The 19812-nt window shown below is 41.8% G+C and overlaps 1 protein-coding gene across 7 annotated transcripts in view; it reads right to left on the reverse strand.

Moving 5' to 3' along the window:
• The window catches only part of EFCAB5 (EF-hand calcium binding domain 5), a 35337-nt gene that overhangs the window by 4630 nt on the left and 10895 nt on the right, over positions 1-19812 (reverse strand). For 5 of the 7 annotated variants that reach the window (XR_010467336.1, XM_065036831.1, XM_065036829.1 and 2 more), the window contains 12 exons: positions 18241-18311; positions 14495-14650; positions 10430-10529; positions 9007-9729; positions 7871-7939; positions 7651-7743; positions 7009-7223; positions 5641-5797; positions 3198-3487; positions 2152-2324; positions 1179-1407; positions 328-480 (listed from right to left, as the gene is read on the reverse strand). Coding sequence is in view for 6 of the 7 variants with exons in the window: in XM_065036831.1 (XP_064892903.1) it covers positions 328-480; positions 1179-1407; positions 2152-2324; positions 3198-3487; positions 5641-5797; positions 7009-7223; positions 7651-7743; positions 7871-7939; positions 9007-9729; positions 10430-10529; positions 14495-14650; positions 18241-18311 (2429 nt within the window). In the remaining variant the exon portion in view is untranslated. The remainder of the gene's footprint in view (positions 1-327; positions 481-1178; positions 1408-2151; positions 2325-3197; positions 3488-5640; positions 5798-7008; positions 7224-7650; positions 7744-7870; positions 7940-9006; positions 9730-10429; positions 10530-14494; positions 14651-18240; positions 18312-19812) is intronic. The other 2 variants (XM_065036833.1, XM_065036834.1) reach the window with 2 other exon arrangements.

Genomic DNA, 19812 nt, shown 5'->3' on the forward strand with positions numbered 1-19812 from the left:
AGCTGCATTTACATCTCGGCTGCTGACATTAGTGCAGAATAAAGAGCTAATACATTAGCTAGGACATTCTTTTACCTATAAAATAGAATAATTTTGACACGCACAAAATGAAAAGGATGAAGAGTGGCCTCCTTTACAGAGAGAAACTTCCCTCTCTATGTAGCCCTTTTGTTGCACAGAAGAATCTCAGGCAGGCTTTAGTCTTTATGATAAAACCACTGGAAAACCACAGGCAGCTAGAAATGGCAAGTCCTCACTGAAGGAGCCTTGTCAGCCCTTCTCTCCTCCACTGCATTACAGGCCTTTTCACTGCAGGAATTCGCGTACCTTGTCCTTGCCAGGCTCCAGCAGGTACACTGTAACGGTGTGGATGCTGGGTGCCCTGGGATACAACCAGTCCAGAGCAGTAACTGCCATTCGTAGAACTTTTTCCAGTGTGAAGATATGGTGGTAGGCTTTGCTGAATGCATGAGCAACTCCCTGTGAAAACAGAATCCTCTAAATGAGCCAGACAGTTCCATATGATGTGTGGGAAAAGCTGGGGAAGCGTTCATGCAGCAAAATGAAGTAAAATGGTTGTAATGAGTTACTTGTAGAACTTGTAAAGCTGAAAAGTGACTGTGAATTGTCCTTTATCAAATCAGGCTGTAAGGTGTACGTGGGTCACAGCCAAGCCCTTAACTAGACAGAGCTGTTTTCAGTCGAGATAGTCAAACCGACTGATAATGTTGGCTTGCTGCGCTCCCTGCTGCCCAGACGATGCATCCACAGCGCGGCTGATCTTAAAGAGCATTCCAAAGAAATTCCCACTGCTGTTGCTTATAATTAGTCCACTATGTAAAAAGTAAGGTTTCATGCCACTTTATGGGAACAAACACAAATATGAGGGTCAGAGCTCCAGGAAATGAAAGCTACTATCTTTGGGTTTTGCACAAAAGTGCAATTAACTTACTAGCCAGGAGATGCTTCAATAAATTATTGATTAAATGATACCTCACAATCAATTACAGATAAGTTGCTAATTGGTAAGATATTGATAAGGTGTTCTGCTCGCACCACTTTCACCATATACAGTGAAAAGGGGCCCACAATTCTTTGTACATCTTACGTTTACTCAGAACGAAAATGTAAAATTCAGGTGGTGCCTACACAGTTTTTTGAAGAGCGGTCTAACAAACCTGATAGAAACTGATCTCATGGGTCAGAAAGATGGTTTTCTCACACTGGTCACGAAGGGTGTCAAGTCCTAGAATGCCAAAGACTCTCCAGCGAGCATCGTGCAATGGCAGTACCAGGAATGAGCCTTTTCTCTCCTCCACTGGGCGGTTGTAGTTCCAAAAGTGGATATTTCCGTGGAGCTGAACTGTTGGAACATGGATTGGCTTTCCCCCTTCGACAGCTTCAAAACTGAACAATAAACTTGTGAGGAGGTTTGTTAAGAGCAGCAGAAAACCTCTAGCAAGGCCATAAATACTGCAGCTTTGATCTCTCCCAGCTTTTTAGCATCAGAGAATGAAGGTGTTAGCTCCTTACTCCAACCACACCCAGAAATACTACATTTACCACTTGCATCCCAAAGACAGTGGTAATAAATAAGGCACTTTTCATCCTTAGGACATTTTTAAAACATCAACTAATGAATGTAATGAAGGGGAATACAGAAGTGAACAGCAGTTACATTTTACAGGTGAGAAGACGCAATATTCAAAGAAAGAGACAAACATGTCTAGCTTTTGGAAATGAGAAGTAAAGAGGCGTGAAAGCTGTTTATAGTGTAAACGCTAGGGAAGGAAAGGCATTGTTCTCAAAAAATATCCTACGGATGTAGACTGGTGTAAGGGAATTAATTTTTAAAGAAGAAAACGTAGGCTCAATAGAACAGACTTTTGCTAAAGGATGAGATTTATTAGACCGTGAGCTAATCTCCCAAAGGAAAGGAGTGAAATCCCTAACAGAGCAGTTCTAAATAGACCATGCGAAGTATAAGGGCATGTGTATGATAATGAATCATTCCACAACGGTCCCTGAGGGGATTTCTTCTCCCAAGTACTCTCTCAACCTCTGTTTCCAGTGCACCCCAAACACTGCCTGGTACCCCTACATTCCAAATATTGTTAAGAAAAAGGAACAGTTACTTGGAGCTTTTCTTACCTGACTCCTTTCATGTCCCTGTAAAGTATCTGGTTTAAAACATATGGAGCGTCATCCGTGGTACATGCCACATAGTGCAGGAGAGCCTGTCCCCGCTCTGGTGAGAGCCGGTTCTCTTCCAAAAGGGCAATATATGCGCTGATCTTCTTGTTATCCCCATGGGCTTCTGCATCCTAGCAACCAAATGTTTCCCATTACATTATGTACATTAGCCACTGGCCATTACGCTTATTTCATGTACTTAGCACTTGTCTCATTTTTTGCTGAGATGCAGTTCTGGGTCACTGATTTTGTATGTCATGCACCAACTGCATGACATGTGTGTCTGTGCTGTGATTGCGTCTGACCGGTACGCTCTGTTACAAGCAAAAACCCTTTGTATTTTGATTGGCAAGGAAAACGGGATTTCTTTTTTCCTGCTGTTAATGGGAAGCAGTTAATATAAAAATAATCCCTAATTATAACCTGTGCCTAAGCAAAACTATGGATTTCTTCTCCAATAGGAGATTCCTTTGGAACAATCAGACAAACAAGTGCCAGAGTTGTAATTACAAATCTATACAATATTGTCAGAACACTTCAGCTACCATGAGAGAAGTTTGCTTTCAGGGGGCTTTAACAGTGAGGACAAACACCTAAAGTTGCAGCTGCAAGTTGAAAATGAAACTATCCCCACTACAAATTAACCATCTTTATCCCAAACTGAGTCTTCTGTGTTTCATTTCAGACGCTCCAAAACTAGACCTACGGATTTCCAGATTTGATCTGAGTCAGCCCTTCAAAAAGTGAGACATAAGTATCCATGAAATGCATTCTGAATTGGCAGAGCATGGATGAGAATCTGTGGGTTGCAGATCTGACCTGTGATTCTTTCTGTGCACAACCCTTGGCTCTCCTGAGCATCAGCAAAGTGCAGAAAAGCGCAAGGAAACCCACCCCAGAGCAGCTTCCCATGCTACCTGCGAGTTCCACTCAAATGCATCAGGGTTTGAAATCAGTGTCACAATCACAACACAAATGGTTCTTCTGCTCCCTGGTATGTGTACCTGCAAGAGGGCCTTAAACACGGCTTTGTAAACTGGGTCCATGTTTGCTCCACTGGTCTCGGCTGCTTGCTGGATATCGTGCAGCCATTTCCTCCTGGTTAAGCTTTGCAGGCTCTCCATGTGACTTTGTTTTATGCTTTCGGTCAGAAATTCCACCAAGTTATCAATAGCTTCATCCTTATCACCAGCAAACTCAGACGCAATTAACTCAAGGAAGAGCTGGAATGCCTTTGGGGATAGCTTCCCTGCTCTGCTGAGCTCTGGGTAACGGGAGCAAAGGTGTTTCTTCGCTGGTAAAAGAAAGAGAAAATAAGACATGGACAGCAGAAGGAGAAAGAGAGCTGTTATAAAACATACCAGGTTTAGAAGAATAAATTAGTATGAAAAATGTGTAAAAGGCCATTCATTCCCAGGGTAGTGAAGGAGTAAAAACGACTGCATGGAGGCTGCACTTTCCCATCTTGCACAAGGCCAGGAGCGGAGCTGTGCCCCTGTCCCCTTTTTCATGTCCCAGGGAATCCAGCTGAGCTGGTGCAAATATGGGCAAATAAGCTGCAGTAGAAAGGTCTGGCAGAGTTGACTTTTGTTTGGAGAAGGAGGAAGGAGGAATGAGGAATGAGGAATGCCACGAGGGTCAAATTGTGATTCTCAAGAATCTCTTTCCTGTATCTACTCACTCTGATTCACAAACTTCCAATTTGCCCAGAGGTCCTGAAGACAAATGGGACTCATCTCAGATTTGTAATCCTAAGAGACTGAGCATGAAAATGTGAATTTACCCCATAAATTCCTATTCAGATGTTACTAACAGAGCAGTTCAACCCCTGTACCCGTTCTCCCAGCCCCGGCGCTCCCCAGGCTGCAGCTCTGGGCTCACGGGGGTGCTCTTGCCCAGCCTGTGGAAGGTGCAGCAGCTGCCTGGCTCTGCAAACGCACTGCTCTGCCCAGGCTGTGATTGTCTGATCATGCTCCTGGCAGTGCCTTTCCTGAGCACTGCCCTCACTAACACTTTCATCCTTTTTTTTATCTGCATCCTGATTTCAGATCCTGTTGGACCCAAAGAAGTAAAGAGTTATTCATCAAGCTGCTTCCTACTAGCAAACTAAGCAAGCAAAGATAGATAGGTAGACGTGTGACTTCGCTGTTAAGCAGGGAGTGCTTTGTGATCAATACATACCGCGGTCTATAAGGAACAGTGTAATAGAAAATGCTTTGATTAATGATGCACAGGAACAGCAGGGAGCTGCCCTGATTGCTCCCAGCGCACCCAAGACACGGGGGTTTCTGGGAGCTGGGAGCCTCCTCCTTCCCCCACAGAACTCAGGGGCATTTTATCACTAATTTTAGCCACAGAAGTAGCAAGTACCAACCGGCCCAAATCATGGTGGAGCTGACTGTTGATGCTGTCTTATCCTGCCCATCACCTAAAGAAGATTCAGTATTTTTAAATTTAATTTCTGATTTTCTGACAAAAGTAGCATGGAGAATTTGTTGATGGCATAAAAATCTTTGGATTTTCACCTCCACTTTTTCCCCTCTTTGAAGAAAGAGATGAAGAAAGAAATACACATGAAGTTGAACATGGCATGATCAGTGCCTTCAGCATTGAGCCACAGCATAAGGAATTTTTTCTCCATTTTATCTGTAATGTTATGCTTTTCACTTACAAGGGAACTCAAATAATCCTACCCACCCTTCAGTCAGGAGGACTGCAATGTCTGTGAACCCTTCCCCCAAACCTGCTTGTTCCGCGATGTCTTTGAGATATTAGGTTGAAGCTGCTAGAAATAGTTTTATGTTGCTTGTAGGTGGTATTGATTTTGCTATACTCTCTTTCTATGTACTTGTCCTTCAGTTTATGAGCCCTGAATGAAAGGGACTGTGTCCTTCCATATTTCTGTGGGTGTTCTGGCATGCCTTGCATACAAGAGAGCTGTAAACCTCCAGTTTCTCCTGTGGCCCTGCAGCCAGGAGACAATTAAGCATAGCATGCCGGTGTGCTCCCCAGCCCACCAGCTGCCGCAAGTGAGCTGAAGGATAAAGAGATTTTGGCTCTTGCCAAAATGAGCCATTTTCAGCAACGTGTGGCAGAACTCAGGCTTTACATGTGTTTTTCACTGCCATATTACAACTATATATTGCATGTTACACCTGACTAATTTTTCAGCACATTGTAATGTCATGCAACCAGTGCACTACCTTTCTGACTGGGAAACTGTCGCAGGGCAGTCTCGCACAGGAGGAGAGGACGGAGCTATGCATTGACAAGTAGGCCTGGATAACTGCTCCTTTTCATTTCATACATTATACCTTGTATGCTTATGACTGCTTGTGAAAACAAAAAATGACTGGTGCTTGCCAACAACTTCATTAGCACTGTCATTGAATGGTTCAAGGACTACTGTGTTGACATTGTTCTCTCAGAGCGGAGCTGTTCCCTTACCCTTCCTCAAGGCCTCTTTTTCCATCCCTTCCTTGAATGTGCTTAGAACAGCATCCACCTCTTCTAGGTCCAGAAACCCAGACGCATTGCTGTCCCACTTTTCGAAAAGTGCCTCCAAAAGCAGTTTCCGTTGGGCCAAGTGAGAGACATGGTGAACCTGCAACAGAGCAACAGCTGGTCTTTGGTAAGCCCTGGACACTGATGCTCAGTGTCTACACAAATATGGAAAATACAGGGTTTCCTATAGGCCAGGGCAATTCCATAAATACATGGCTCACACTTGGAGATGAATAATTAAACCTGGGTGATATTTGGAAACAACACAGCTGACAGTTCAGTTTTACTAGGCAGAACCAGCACTGCAGAGGGTTATTTCTCAGTGAACAAATGAAGCCTGTGCTGGATCTAAGGTGAGATCAACTCAGGTACGTGTACATTTCCCAGAATACGAATGTATTTCCAGCAAGAAATAACCACAACCTTGTCAGTAACACCTGAAGATGTGACAGTTTGTGTTTCTGTACATTGTTATTTTGCTGGTGCTGCCCTGAAGTGTGTGGGCTCCAAGCAAACAGATGTACAATTTGTCCTTTAAACCCAGTCTTTGCACAGCCCACAGTGATAAATGGCTGGACTGCAATTCTCTCAAAGGCCAAAATACTGGCAGTGTGTGTTGTGTTCAGCGTGAGGACAGCAGAGCCGTCAGATCCAATATCTCATCCAAATTAGGTCAGCAGCACAGAGGGAAACTAGAAAGAAGTGTGTAGAAAATGCAGCTAGAGATGCTACTATGGGCAGACCCACCACAAAATACATCTGTACTCTGAAGGGATGTGGGGCACGAGGATATTGCTGAAGGGGAATATATATTTTCAAGACAGTGCAACAGCACCTTGTAATTCAAACACAAAGAATCATGTGCACATTCACATACAGCCTTGCACATAGCAAAACCAAACACACTTCTTTTAAAATCCTCTCCAAAACATCCACAACCTCATAGGTACATGCCAGTGCAGTAGGTCAGAGATCAGGTTCTTGGCCATTATAAAGGTGAATAAGCAGAATGGAATGTTTTGAGCTCTTTCACAATTAACTATCAACCTGTTGTCTCACTCAGTCCAGCTCTAGAACAGACAGACAACCTCTTACAGGATGAGTCTGTCATCACTTCTAGAGCTACAGGCTAGGGAGGGAGGATCCATATGAAAACAAAGGGGTAAAAGGTCTCCTGAAGAAGCAGAGAACGCAAGGCTGCAAGTGAATAGCTCTGCCAGCATGAGATTAAAAGTCTACTTTGTCAGAGTCTGTAGGCATTTGCTTGTTTTTTGTTTGGACATGGGATCAGCAAAACTTATCAATATTTACTTTTTCTAGCTGTTCTGTTTTTTCCTCCTCTGTCTGTTTGTATTCTTCTTTGATAAATGCATTAAGCCTCTTCAGAGTAGGCAGAGAAATGTCTTCACCAACAAATGTCTCCATGAGCTGCACAAACTGGGGCAGGTTGAGGCAGCTTTCATCAAAGGCACTCCTAGTACGAGAAGCCCAGCGGTTCTGAATCTCTGCCATGATGGGACCTAAGTCTGAAAGGCAGAAATCACAATGTGTTGCAGGAAGCCAAATGCTGCTCTAAAACCACCCGCATGGCACATATCAACGCAGTCCTGAATCCTACACTTCCTACCCGCTGTAAGTATGGCTGAATGCAGACTAAGGGCCTTACTCTGCTTATACTTTTCTAATAGCATCTCTTCAGACTTATGCCGCAGTCTAGCATGGACGCTATCATACAGCCAGGTCAAATCCCCAAATATAGGTGAGCTGAAATTACTGGTCTACAGCAAGGAGCCTTCTGACACAAAGACAACACTGCTGATACCTTGAAGTCAGCTTCAGGAATCAGTGTTTGTGTTCTTGCTCAGAGTTTCAGCTCACAGCAGTACTGGCATGTCTGCAGACACTGCCAGCCACTATGTGCACAACTGAACACACAACTTTGTGACCAAATACCTGGAAATCTAGTGGCCTTACACTTCCAGTCTTCTGGAATTCTTCCCCCATAGCTGCTATGCCTGCAACTTAGGTCTAACGTCAGAAGATCACCTGATGGAAGATAAAATACACCTTGTAATGATATAAGCTTGTAAAAAGGACACAGATACAGCTTTTCTAAAAGCCTTTAAACACATATATCCAAGCTATAGTTTCTAAAGCAGATGAGAACAGTCACCTGACCACGGCACTTCAGACTCCTGGCCAGCTTCAGCTGGAGAGTCCTGCCTGTCTGGGGGTGCTGGACCTGCAATTTTAAAAAGAAATCTTCTGTGAATCAGAGCTTACTAGTCTGACCATCCTGCTGATTAATATGTAAAATCTACTTCTGTGACTCCGGAGTTACCCTTGTTATCAGTAGCTATTTATTTTTACTGTCTGGAAATACTGCTTCCTGAAATTCACCTGGTGAATGTTACATTTCTTAATCCCAGCTACAAATATCCATTGTAGCAAGAGTAATGAGCTAAATTATTTTCCAAGACGGGTTCAAAATGCTATTTGGACTTCTTGTTTCCATCCACCTTTCTCTCGTAGGAACCTGCTCTGAAGTTTGAAGTATGGCATGTCCCAAACAACGCAGGATGCACATCCGGGGACTGGCTGAATGATAGGTTAAGCTGTAGGTACCAGCAGGCTGTACCATTAGCTTTACAGCCCTTTACATAGTAAGTCTGTGACTAGACTGCCCTGGCAACATAAACTCAGTTCTTGCAATGTTTTAAACTGTGAGAAATGAGTGTATTCACAGGACGCTGGCAAGGAAGTTGGTTCTTCTAGCATGTTTAAGAAAGTACCTCTTATGAGACACACAGTTTCTTGACCACAGCCTCCCCAGAACAAGAGCCTTTGTACACAGTTAAGAACTATGATATTCCTTTGGAAAGACAGTGAGAGATTAAAATAAAAGGTTCCTGGTATACGATCCAATAATATGTTTCCTTATGGGCAATCACCGTCTAAAAATGACTAAAAGTAATTTCTATATTTAACATAATCAGGCTCCTGTCTTGCTAGACTAATATTACAGAGTGAAACAGAACACAAAGTTCCTCCTTATTAGAAAAATGCTGCTGCTTCAGAAACTCCCTACTTGAATTAAAGTGTCTGCTCAGTGCCTTGAATACAGATCGCCAGCAAAGTGACTCACCTGCCGTCCTGTGAGAGCAACACACTCAAACCCAGAAAACACCATGCTGAGAAGATATCAAAGCTTACAGCCTTATGCATTCAGAAACTCACATACTTTCATTAGTTTTGAAATGGATTAAAAAGACACCTATCGTTAAACCAGAATAAAGGAGAACACTTTACCTTTATTCTGGTCTTGCAGAAGGTCCTCATCCTTCAGTCTTGTCTCTGAGCTTGTCTGTCGGCCAAACTGGCTGCCATGCTGCCTGGAAAAACTCTCTTTTCTTGCAGGAGTTTCTTTCACAACCTCTGCAACTGGAGCATTCTGTTCTGAAGCAATGACATCCATGTCTGCCACAGCTTTGTCCTCTGAGGTCATGGCTGTAGCTTCAGGTGTTGGTCCTGCAGTCATGTTGGTTGTCTCTGCAATGCCATCGTCTTCCTCCTGACTAACTTGCCCTTCTGTGCCAGGTTCTCTGTCTGAGACAGGATGATCTTCTTCCATATTTGTTTCTGTATCAGGCTTTGTACCCAGGCCAAATTCCTCTTCCTCCACTTGTTTTTCAGATCCAGGTTCTCCATCTCTACTGAGACTGTTCCCAGTGGAGTCAGATCCTGGGAAATCTTCCTCTTGTCTGTCTGCACTTGCACACTCACTTTGCCTCGCAGTTTCAATGTCTTCCTGGAAACTGGATTTCTCAGTATGTTTTGTGTCTCCATCCAAATCATTCTCTTCAAATTCAGCGCTTTTCACCACCGACACAGGTTGATATGCTAAAATCTCTCCCTCAGAAATTTCTGTTTGAGACAAGACCAACTTTTCACTGAATTCCTCACAAACTTCCTGGTCATCGAGGACTCCCCATAAATCCACCAGCTCAATCTCTTGCAGCTCAATTATTGGCCCTAAAATAGAAAAAAACATTGATACTTTGATAGTTTGCATTGGGTTTATGTTCTCTAGTATGGCATAAGGATTTAAAAAAAGAAAAAGGTATTCCATAGGAGATACAACTCTCAGCACCTTCTGCAAATATGCATCTCAGAAACACAAAACTTCAGAATAAAGTCTTTGCCTGCAAAGAACTGCACTTGTTATTGTGGATTGCATCATATTTCTTTTGAAATAAATATCATGTTTCATAATTCTCCATACTAAGAGGGAAAGCTGCAATTTCCATTGCATTAGGTCTTAGCAATTCATTAATGTCCAGTATCTTTAAATTATTTTACTTTCATTTAGATGATTCTCTGCTTTTTTTCTTTATCTTTCCATGTTTCTGGAGACATTTTAGCCTAAGTATAAAATTAACTTCTATTATTGCCAGGGAAGAAGGAACAATTGTTTCAGGAAAAGTATTCGTCCTTTAATCCTACTTCCAAAAAGTAATTCAGAGTTTTGTAGGAAGGAAACTTTTGGATTTCTGAACACAACATCACAGTTTGCAAAACATCTTTGCAAATTGTGGCGTATAGGTCACAGCATTCATTCGGGTCCTTTTTTAGGCACTGGCCATTTCTGGTAATCCTTATAAAACACACATTAACTACACAACCTGTCACCTCCTAAGGATTTAACCACAATTAAAACGTCCCAGATACTTACACTGTCTTGGGTTACGGAATCTCCTTTTCATGATCACGGAGCTTCTGTCATAGAAGTCTACGAGGAGGGCAAGTATTCTTTGTCTATCTAAGAGACCAACCTAGACAAAAAGATTACAATTATTGTTATTTTCCTGTGCTGCTTGGGGTTTACATTTGCAGCCCTACAAAGGCACCATTAGCTAACAATTACCTGTGACTGAAAATTATCCATTACCAGAACATCAATACAAATTTCAAAGAAGTGAATTTATTTCAGAGAGGCAAAACTTTATTCTCTGGGCTGAGCTGCAACTCCTCATACATATTACTTTGCGGGCACATCCTCTTGCATGTTCTAGACAAATTACAGTTAGATAGATGATTGTAACCACTTCTGCCAAAGGAGTTCTTCATGTAAAGATCAAAGCTTCAACATTTCCCACTTCCAGGACAGATATTGATTGCCTGACAGCATTATGGAAGAATTTTCACATATTATGGGCTGTGCTGTATTATGTTAGTGACTGCATGTTGTCGTTTGCTTTTATGCCCCATCATTTCCTTTGAAGCATTACGTATTGGCAACTGCCTGGGAAAATAATTAGTCCAAAAATCTGAGCTATTATGACAACCTCCCTAATTTCCTTTAAAAATTCATACACACTTGAGCACAGAGACATCTGTAATTCCAGTGCAGAGGAACATGCAGAGTTTATCAAGTCCTTGTTGCTCAGGGTGACTGTATGCAGACACTAAAACCAGGAAAAGACAATTAAATGGGTCATTTCCAATCAGGAAATTGTGAGTTTAAAAAGTGAAGCAAATCTAAGCGATTGCAAGCTTTCCATTTAATTATGAATTCCTGTTGTCATTATTTCAGTCCTGCCACCTTTGTAATATCCCTCCCACTAGTGAAATATAGTAGTTAATTAGAGAGCAGATTTACTTAAGTTCATTATTTCTAGCAAGCAGCTTTCCAACTGAATTATTGATTTCCTTTTCACATTTTGCTCTTAAAGACCACAAAATGTAAAATGATCTGAGCTTTCGATTCCTTGTGAGCTTTCCCTGCCCTTAGGCTGAAGAAATAAGGGAAGAAGTTTGCTGCTCTTTTCTGGAAATGAGTGCAAGGTGACTGCGTTGTTTATAATCTAAAACTGTAATTAATGGTATCAATGTGAGGAACATTGGATTTGAAAACAACTGAGAGACATGCATCACCTACAGGGGAAGTGCCTCCCAAGGAGATTAATGATAAAACTAAGTGAATACATCACGTTCTCTGTTACTGTAACACCTCTCTTCTAAAGGCAACTGAAAGCTTTTTGCAGATTCTGAGGAAAGGATGAGAACAGAAATGTAACCTGCTGTCCAGTCTGGTTTTAGTGTTTCAGACTCTTGTAACTTAATTCCTGCTGGCAAAAATATGCTGGAAATTACAGTTGAATTTCAGCCATGTGTGGGTTTGGAACAACAAATGTCATCACAGCAAAGCTATCTATAGAAAAGAGGAGCATTACAACATGAAAACTATTCCCAAGGTCCTATACCCAGTTACGCTGTCTTTCTGGGTTCCTAAATTGACTCAAAAAGGTCATGTTTCTATGTACTTTGTGTGTGACTGGGGAGGCTGATGAAAGATTCCTGCCCATCAGCCCTTCATGCAGTCTTGTTGGCAGGACAGGTACAGCAGCCCCTAGAAATAACAGCAAACCATCTGTGTTTGTACAGCCATCCAAAACTTGTCTCCACTTTGAACTACTGCCAGCTTTAGTGGCTGGAGAGTTGAAACATGTTGACCCAATTTTCTTGTCACCTCGATATTGGCAGGTGATGATTCTCAGTTGTTTTCAGCAACGCACTGTGATCTATGAGTAATTCCTTTAGCAACACAGACTAAACCAGACTTGCCATTTAATCAGTGATAGGTCAGTGCTTAACGGCTCGATTGTTTTTCTGGAAATGCGGTGTGTATAGCTTGAACACCACAAAATGCTTGTTAGCGAGTAAGATGGCAATAACAGACACTCAGAAAAGGCCACGAGACAGCAGACTTTTCTGTTGCTGTTCTGCCAGAAAGGTAATCAGAAGTGTCTCAAACACCATTAGTTTGAAAACTCATCTCAGACTAAATTCAGTTGCATTTAAAGATCCCAGGCTTAAAAAGACCCTGAAAATTAATGCAGGTTCTGTTATAACGTATAAAAGAAACTATACTTGATACACATGAGCACAGAGAGACAATAAGCTTAAAATTCACAGAGTTATTGGCTTTTTCATAGAATTGTAGAATCGTTTTGGTTGGAAAAGACCTTTGAGATCATTGAGCCCAAGTTTGGGCATTAAGAAGTGATTCAGCTGTGTCCTGGTATTGTCCTGCAAAGTTTCTGCTGCACTGTATAGTCCAGGCTGTTCTCACTGAGCTGCCATCCTGCTGGCTGTGTGCATTTGAAATCATCATAATGATCATGTGGATACCTTCTAATTTGACTGTAATTTAAACACTGCTTTCTCAGCTCCCTGGCCCTAATTGCAAGGCAGGGAGGCAGCCAGCCATGCTCACCATGCAGACTGGAATAACTGCCTGCTACCCAACACATGGAAATTAGGAACTGAAACAACTGCTTCGCTGTGCTTTGCAGAATGAGCACTACAAGTAAAGGATCACACTCAAGTGCTACAAGTCCTCGAGTTAGTTTGCATCTTTTATCTTCCCTGTGGGTACAGGACAGCAGGACTTATTAGAGCGATACAAAAGAAACCAGGTCGAGTTTAAAAGAACTGCGCGGCCCATACTACAGCTTAGTGAACTCAGTTTGCAGAGCGAGGCTAGAAACCATGTTTGTGCTCTGATCATGTCTTTCTGGGCAGCAATGGCTGTGCTGATCGCTGCTCACTCTTGTTATGATGTGCTAGAATTTTTGGCTCTTTGCCTCCAAGATTCCACTGGGATTAGTAGCATGGAGATGGTGATTATTGCCACAGAAATAATAGGATGAAAGTCATATCAAAACATGAAAGGGAAAGAAGGAATCCTTTCAAAACACATGGAAAAGACACGACTCGGCTTTACATACTACTCCACCCAGGAGGATCCATCATAGCTCTTCTTGACAGAGCAATAAGAAATGAAATGTCTTCTAACTGAGCAGCAGACACATTTCTTTCCTCAGCCCTGAAACAGCAGCTTGCCTGCTATTCTCTAAAGCACACCATTGCTGTTGAAACATGCTGTGTAATTCCATTCTCTGAGAGGTAATGACATTATTAGCATGAGATTGCAGAGCAGGGTTCATTCTGGGTAGGCATGCTGTAAACATCACTAGAGGAGTGCTGGATGGAATATATAATTTATGTAGGGGAGGAAATGGTAAGATTATGGCAACTCTCTGCTGTGTAGGAGCCAGCAACTGGCAAACCGAAACTACTCAGAATAGGTACCATACTTTTTTGATGAAGCCCAAGTTTTTAGCAATAGCTCGTGCCATTGATTCTTCAGCTCCTACTACTCACTAGTTTTCTACTAAGTCTAGCTGCTGCCTTTTTTTTTTTAATGGGGATGCAGGTGTATTCAGAGGCCAATAGAGTTTAGAGCTACTGAAAACCAAATTATGGCTTTCAAGTTCCATTTCCAGCTCCGTAACTGACTCATTGTATTTTAATTTCCTGCCCATTAACAGTGGCTGAAGTTCACAGCACTTCTCTCTGAGAGGTTGTAAAGATAATTTCGCATTTTATATTTAAACTGTTATGAGATTTATTGATAGAAGCCCTAAAGGTGTATAAAGAAATGCAACACAATTAACACAATATATGTTACTATTACAGTAATGTGCACATTTGTTAAGGTCAATCTATACCGGGTTATCTTTTCTGAAGTATGGCTGAACAGACAAATCAGCACCCAAACATTCTGAATGTGCTGTAGGAACAGGTAATGACCAGAAGTAGTACAGTTCATGGTTCATTTCTTCTCCAGAATCATCAAACTTCAGACCCGAGTCATCATGTTACAGTTACCCAGGGAAATACCAAACTGGAAGCATCACCACACTGAAATGAGGTTGAGAGCTACTTTGCCTACCTTTCCAGAATCACAATCTAGGAAGAGATCAGTAAACATCTGCCTCCACATATCATGTCTTATTGCTCCTTTGAAGTCTTCAGCGCACTGAGAGAGATGCTTCAGGATTTCTTGGAACATGTCATCTGAAAAATGTTCAGTGTAGGAATGGACATACTATGGAGAGAAAGTAGTAGGGTAAATGGTTAGTTTTCTTCAAGTATTTTCACCTTTATTTGAACTCTTGAAAATCTATTTCATGCAATGAAATATTTGTGAATTCATAGTTTAATCTGCTAACATAACGCAAAATTGGTGTGTGGATGCTACACTGCCTACTTTGCTCTTTCTTTCGGAAGTAGCAATATTCTCCAAGCAAGCCTGAGACGCTGCTGCTCTGGGCACAAATGCACATCGAGCAGCTCCTTTCCTGGCCCATAGGTTGCTTGTAACATCCAGAGGTTCCGAGGTGCTGGATTGGAATCCCCCTATGAAATGTCAGTGCTTACCCTGGGTTATCTCAGGGACGGTATAAGTTCTCCATGGTTTTCTGCTGCAGTTACTATTCCTGACTGCACCTACGGAGGCATTTTGACCCACTAGTTTTTGCAGAGCTGAGTCACTTAACTCTCTAACGCCACTAAATGACCATTGCCCACAATTTCAGTATTTAGAGAACCAGTCTGGATACAATTTAAAAAAAAAAAAAAGGAAAGAACCTTTTGAAAATGAGCCTGCTGTCACCCAGGCCCTCTGACACCGGGAATACTACTGACTTGAGATTTATTTTAAGTTCTAGCCTTGGAGACACTTTAACACTTTGGATTTATAGTCATGTGGTTTTTATGAGCAAAAGCAATATGGTTCTAAAAATGTGGTGTGCATGACATAAATAATAACGGCCATCCGAACAAACCACAATCCCAAAGCCTGTGCTGAATTATTATAGCAGGTTTCTGGAGCCAGCCACCAGAACAGGGAGCCCATACAGTTAACAGGAGGAATTTGCAAAACACAGAATGTTTCCCATTATCCCATTTTTAGAGTATGGATACCTGACATAAACACTAGAACATCGCGGGCTTGCTGAAATGCCGCACAGGCATTAAAAAACTGAAATATTAATATATGTTATTATTATTCATGTGTATATTGCATAATATCCAAGTATATGGGACAAGTGGAGAAGAGAGGAAGAGCAGAAAAGCAGCAGCCGGTGGCCTGAGGGGTGGCTGGTGGGAAAGACAGACTCCTAAGGCAATGTGTGTTTTTTCTGCATTTCAGCATTAAAAGAGAAGATGTAGGTGGGTTGGTGAGAAGGTGGCAGATCTGGGGCTATGTGTATCGATGAGATTTTCAGAGCTATTACAACCCGGAACCCTGTGACAGATGAACCTTAAAGATGACAGCAGTTGGGAGGAGGCAGGTTGGGCAAGAAGCTTGTTATTTTATATGTCATCTTGATGACACATCCAAAGGCTTGTGTACTAATACTGCTGTCTAACAGCTCCACAGAAAATCTTCTAGAAGCGTATGTTCAGCTATGTGGGCAGGAGGAACTATCGTAGAATCATAAGCTTTTCTCAGCTGATGTGTGTAAAGCACTCTACTGTGTAAAGAACTGTACACATAACGTGCATCCATTTATTTATTATTAACCAAGAGATTTTGACACCCATCAGAAGAAAACTGGCACACTTCCTTCTTGCTATCCAGTGCGAGACCTTGCTGTAGTTTGTGAACACATTATCATCAAGAACAATGGATCTTTTCTTTTTGTTCCTGCTGGGCTTTTTGTTCCTGTTCTGTTTCAACAGAAATCAAGTAAGCCACATGCAATCACAAAAAACAACCTCACATTTAAAGCCGGATTCTGACCCTAAAAAGGCAATGTGAGTATTTCCCTTGGTGTCAGTAGCTTTGTGTCAGAGAACAAAGCCTGTGAAATAAACTATCAAGGACTGGTCTCTGGGATTTAAACACTGTTAATACAAACGACCCCTTGAGCTTGTCACAAAAGATGTAAAAATTCAACAGCCACTGTTTTGCACGTCTGAAAAAACACCTGAAACCCAACAACAACAACGTGTGAGGTCTCCACTGAGTTTCTAACAGCCTTTAAGTAACCCAAAGCTGCACTGAATTTGAGGAAGGAAAAAAAAGCACCATTTAATGCTAAAGTCCATTAAAAAGCAATGCTTTCCACATGTGAAAGTGCCCAGGCCAGTGTGGAGGAAGATCGTCTCTCGTTCTGGTTTTGGTGAATGATGCAAACTGACAAACAAAGGTAAATTGTAGCTGAGGATTAGAAACAGCCCTGTCCTGAGAGCGAGGCCTGTGGTCACAGAGCAGTTCCCAAGGGAAGTGATGAAAACCTCATCATTTGACTCAATTAAAACCCAATTCCAAAAAGCATCAGAGAATATATTCTGAGAACAGCGTTGCACTGGCTGGTAAATCAGACAGCTTGACAGTCCGTGTCTTTTGTACTTGGGATCTCTGTTGTCATATCTTTAATTAAGTTAAAATAAAGAGTACACAAAATATATCTTAAAACATTTTTCTAATGCTAATGGAGCATGAATTCATTCAGTGCTTATACATACACCATAGAGGTTATGGATTGATGCTTCATTTCAGTGACAAAGGCAATTCTCTGGGCTCCCATTATCCACAATAGTTTTCTTAATTAAATGCAGTTATTCTGAGGATAAATTTAAAAATACCTCATTTCATGCTTAAAAAAGCCTTCAACAAGTTATCATAAAAATGCATCTCAGTGCAAAATATCGAACATGTGAGTCTCCTGAGAGCAAAGAAGGCACGAAAATCACACATGGTTACTTGAAACTAGTCTCTGCACAGCTGCTTTATACGCTGGTTTTAATTATCGTAACAGCACGCACTCGCACTGCTGCAATTGAGGGGCTGTCATTATTTCTATTCTAAACATCTCTTTTCACAGGTTTAATTACCCAGCCATAAAATTCAGCTCTGTCGTAGGTAGAAATGGCTGCCAAAGTCTTGGCCTGGAGAGTTTTTTAGTAAATATGGTTTGAACTGATTTGGTTGTTTTCAAACTGATGAAGAGTAGAGTAATGGGGTGAAACTTCCAACTATATTTATTGATTTTGGTGAGTTAAAACCACACTTCTGCTGTTTCTCAGTGACAGCTTTTGGTTTTAAAACTGTGTATTTTTCAGCCTGGTTATGCTTCTTGCACATTTATGACACTTGTTGCAGTTTGGTTATCATTCAAGCCAGTAACAGTTCAGGGCAAAAATGGTAGTTTCTCATCCCAGTTCATCACTTGTTAGGTTTTTCTATGGTTAATAGAACATAATCAGAAATACCAATACTTTGGGACAGTACTAATTACTTCAGGCTAGTGGTTATATTGGAAGCCTGACCCTCCCTTGAGCAGCCAACGCAAAATCTGAATTCACAGGTGATTCAGGGCTTTAGCATCCTAAAAAGGGACCAAGAGGGATATCCTGAACCCACTGCCTCTAGAGTAACCTCTCAGGGAGCAGCACAGGCTGCAGCTCTGGGGAAAACAAAGTCTTTCCCTCTTGCTGGCCAGCATGGAAGTGTTATAACAGCAGAGGATGGATATGGAGATGGAACATGAAATGTCCTCATATAACCAGTTACCTGGGATGCTGGAAAAGCGATGCCTTTCATTTACTCAGCTGTCCCCAGGGAAATTCTACTACTTTGTGATACACATCATATTCTGAATCAGATGCTCTTATTTCATCTCTCACCTCTGCGAATTCATCTATGTTTACTTTTTTTCCCAATGTGTCTATGATTTCCAGCTTCTTGACATAGATTGCTAGTAAAAAATGAAGGCATATTGGTTTAGAAAGCAAACAGTTGTGGTTTTGCATATTGTACACATATTCTGCACACTACATGTTACATTAACTTTCCTCAGATGTTGGATTACACTTATTTGAGGTTATCATACACAGTAGCTAAAGTATCTGACTGTGTAGACGCTCTCTAAATCTGATTCTTACACATTTCAGTTGTTGAAAATCTGCATTTACCTATTCAGAACTGTATGGTCATATTTATTCTTGACATATGTTGGTGCAAATTGCTATCATTTTTACAGTACTTACAGCTAATTTTGTGAGGGAAGCAAATTTTTTTATTTAAAAAACCAGACAAAACTGCCTAAAAATTCTGGGGACATAGATTCTGCTTTGCAAGAGTGGAATCTGAAAATCATAGCAATTTTCCCAAGAAGCTCTATGGGAATATTTTTACTGCTTATGATACACAAAACTACATTTTGGTCAGCTTCTGGGATGCTGTATTGGAACTGAGAAAATACGTTGAATGTCTACATAGATTTCTGAATGAGGTCTTTGAGTACAGACATGCTATTTCTGTTGGAATTATTTTTCTGTTCTTTCTTCTACATTCCAGGATCTGTTCACCCTCGAGAACCGCAGCCACCACAGCAGGAGCACCAGGCTGTGTTGGGCGTTCACACAACGTACTACAGACCTAGGATAATTACTCAGAGGAGCAACTCTAATACAGAGAGGGCTGAGCAAGGGCAGAGCACTCCAGCAGTACACAGAAATGGGCTCTGGAGGTTCCCTGCCCATCATCCCATCTTCCAGCAAAAGCAGATTTGTTATTATTGGTGAACATTACAGGCTATGGATATAAAGGGCTGGCAGCAGGCTGCGCGTTGCCACTTCAATGGTCCTGGTTCTATCTATTCAATGATCATTATTCAGAGAGGTCAAGTGTAAGCTATGAAGTGGACAGGGGTTATAGAAATCCTTTCTGTGCTGAGTGCTCTGACACAGAGGCCCTTGTGCTGTGGCACGCCTGGGACTGGCAAAGGGAATGGCCAGATGTGTGATTTGGTGGAGCGTTAGGTAAGCTTTGGCATTGTCCCTGAAACCATAAAAGGTAACAATGCTGTCAGACCTTAATTTTTTCGATCCTACCTTTCCTCCACACCTCCCAGTATGCCAAGCTGTCCATGGGATTTCCAAGACCTCCCAGAGACAAGGAACACCGTGGGATAGAGTAGATGAAGGAGGTTTTTACAGTGATTCTTATAAATCGTGGTAAGCACATGGCAATGGCTAATGCAGGCTGTAAGTGTGAAGGGCCTGCATCTAATCTTTCTGTCTCTCCAAAAGATTTTTTTCACTTCTCTCTGTACTTTTCAAGATCATATTAATGAACCACACGGTAGTTCAGCCCCTTTCCAATGTCTGAAGATTTGTGGTTAATACCCTAGCTGGTGTAACTATCCCTAGCAATTCTTTCACTGCTCACAGTTTTCATCAGAAATCAGACCACAG

The sequence above is a fragment of the Columba livia genome, chromosome 20, assembly GCF_036013475.1.
Source record: "Columba livia isolate bColLiv1 breed racing homer chromosome 20, bColLiv1.pat.W.v2, whole genome shotgun sequence".
Lineage (NCBI taxonomy): Eukaryota > Metazoa > Chordata > Aves > Columbiformes > Columbidae > Columba > Columba livia.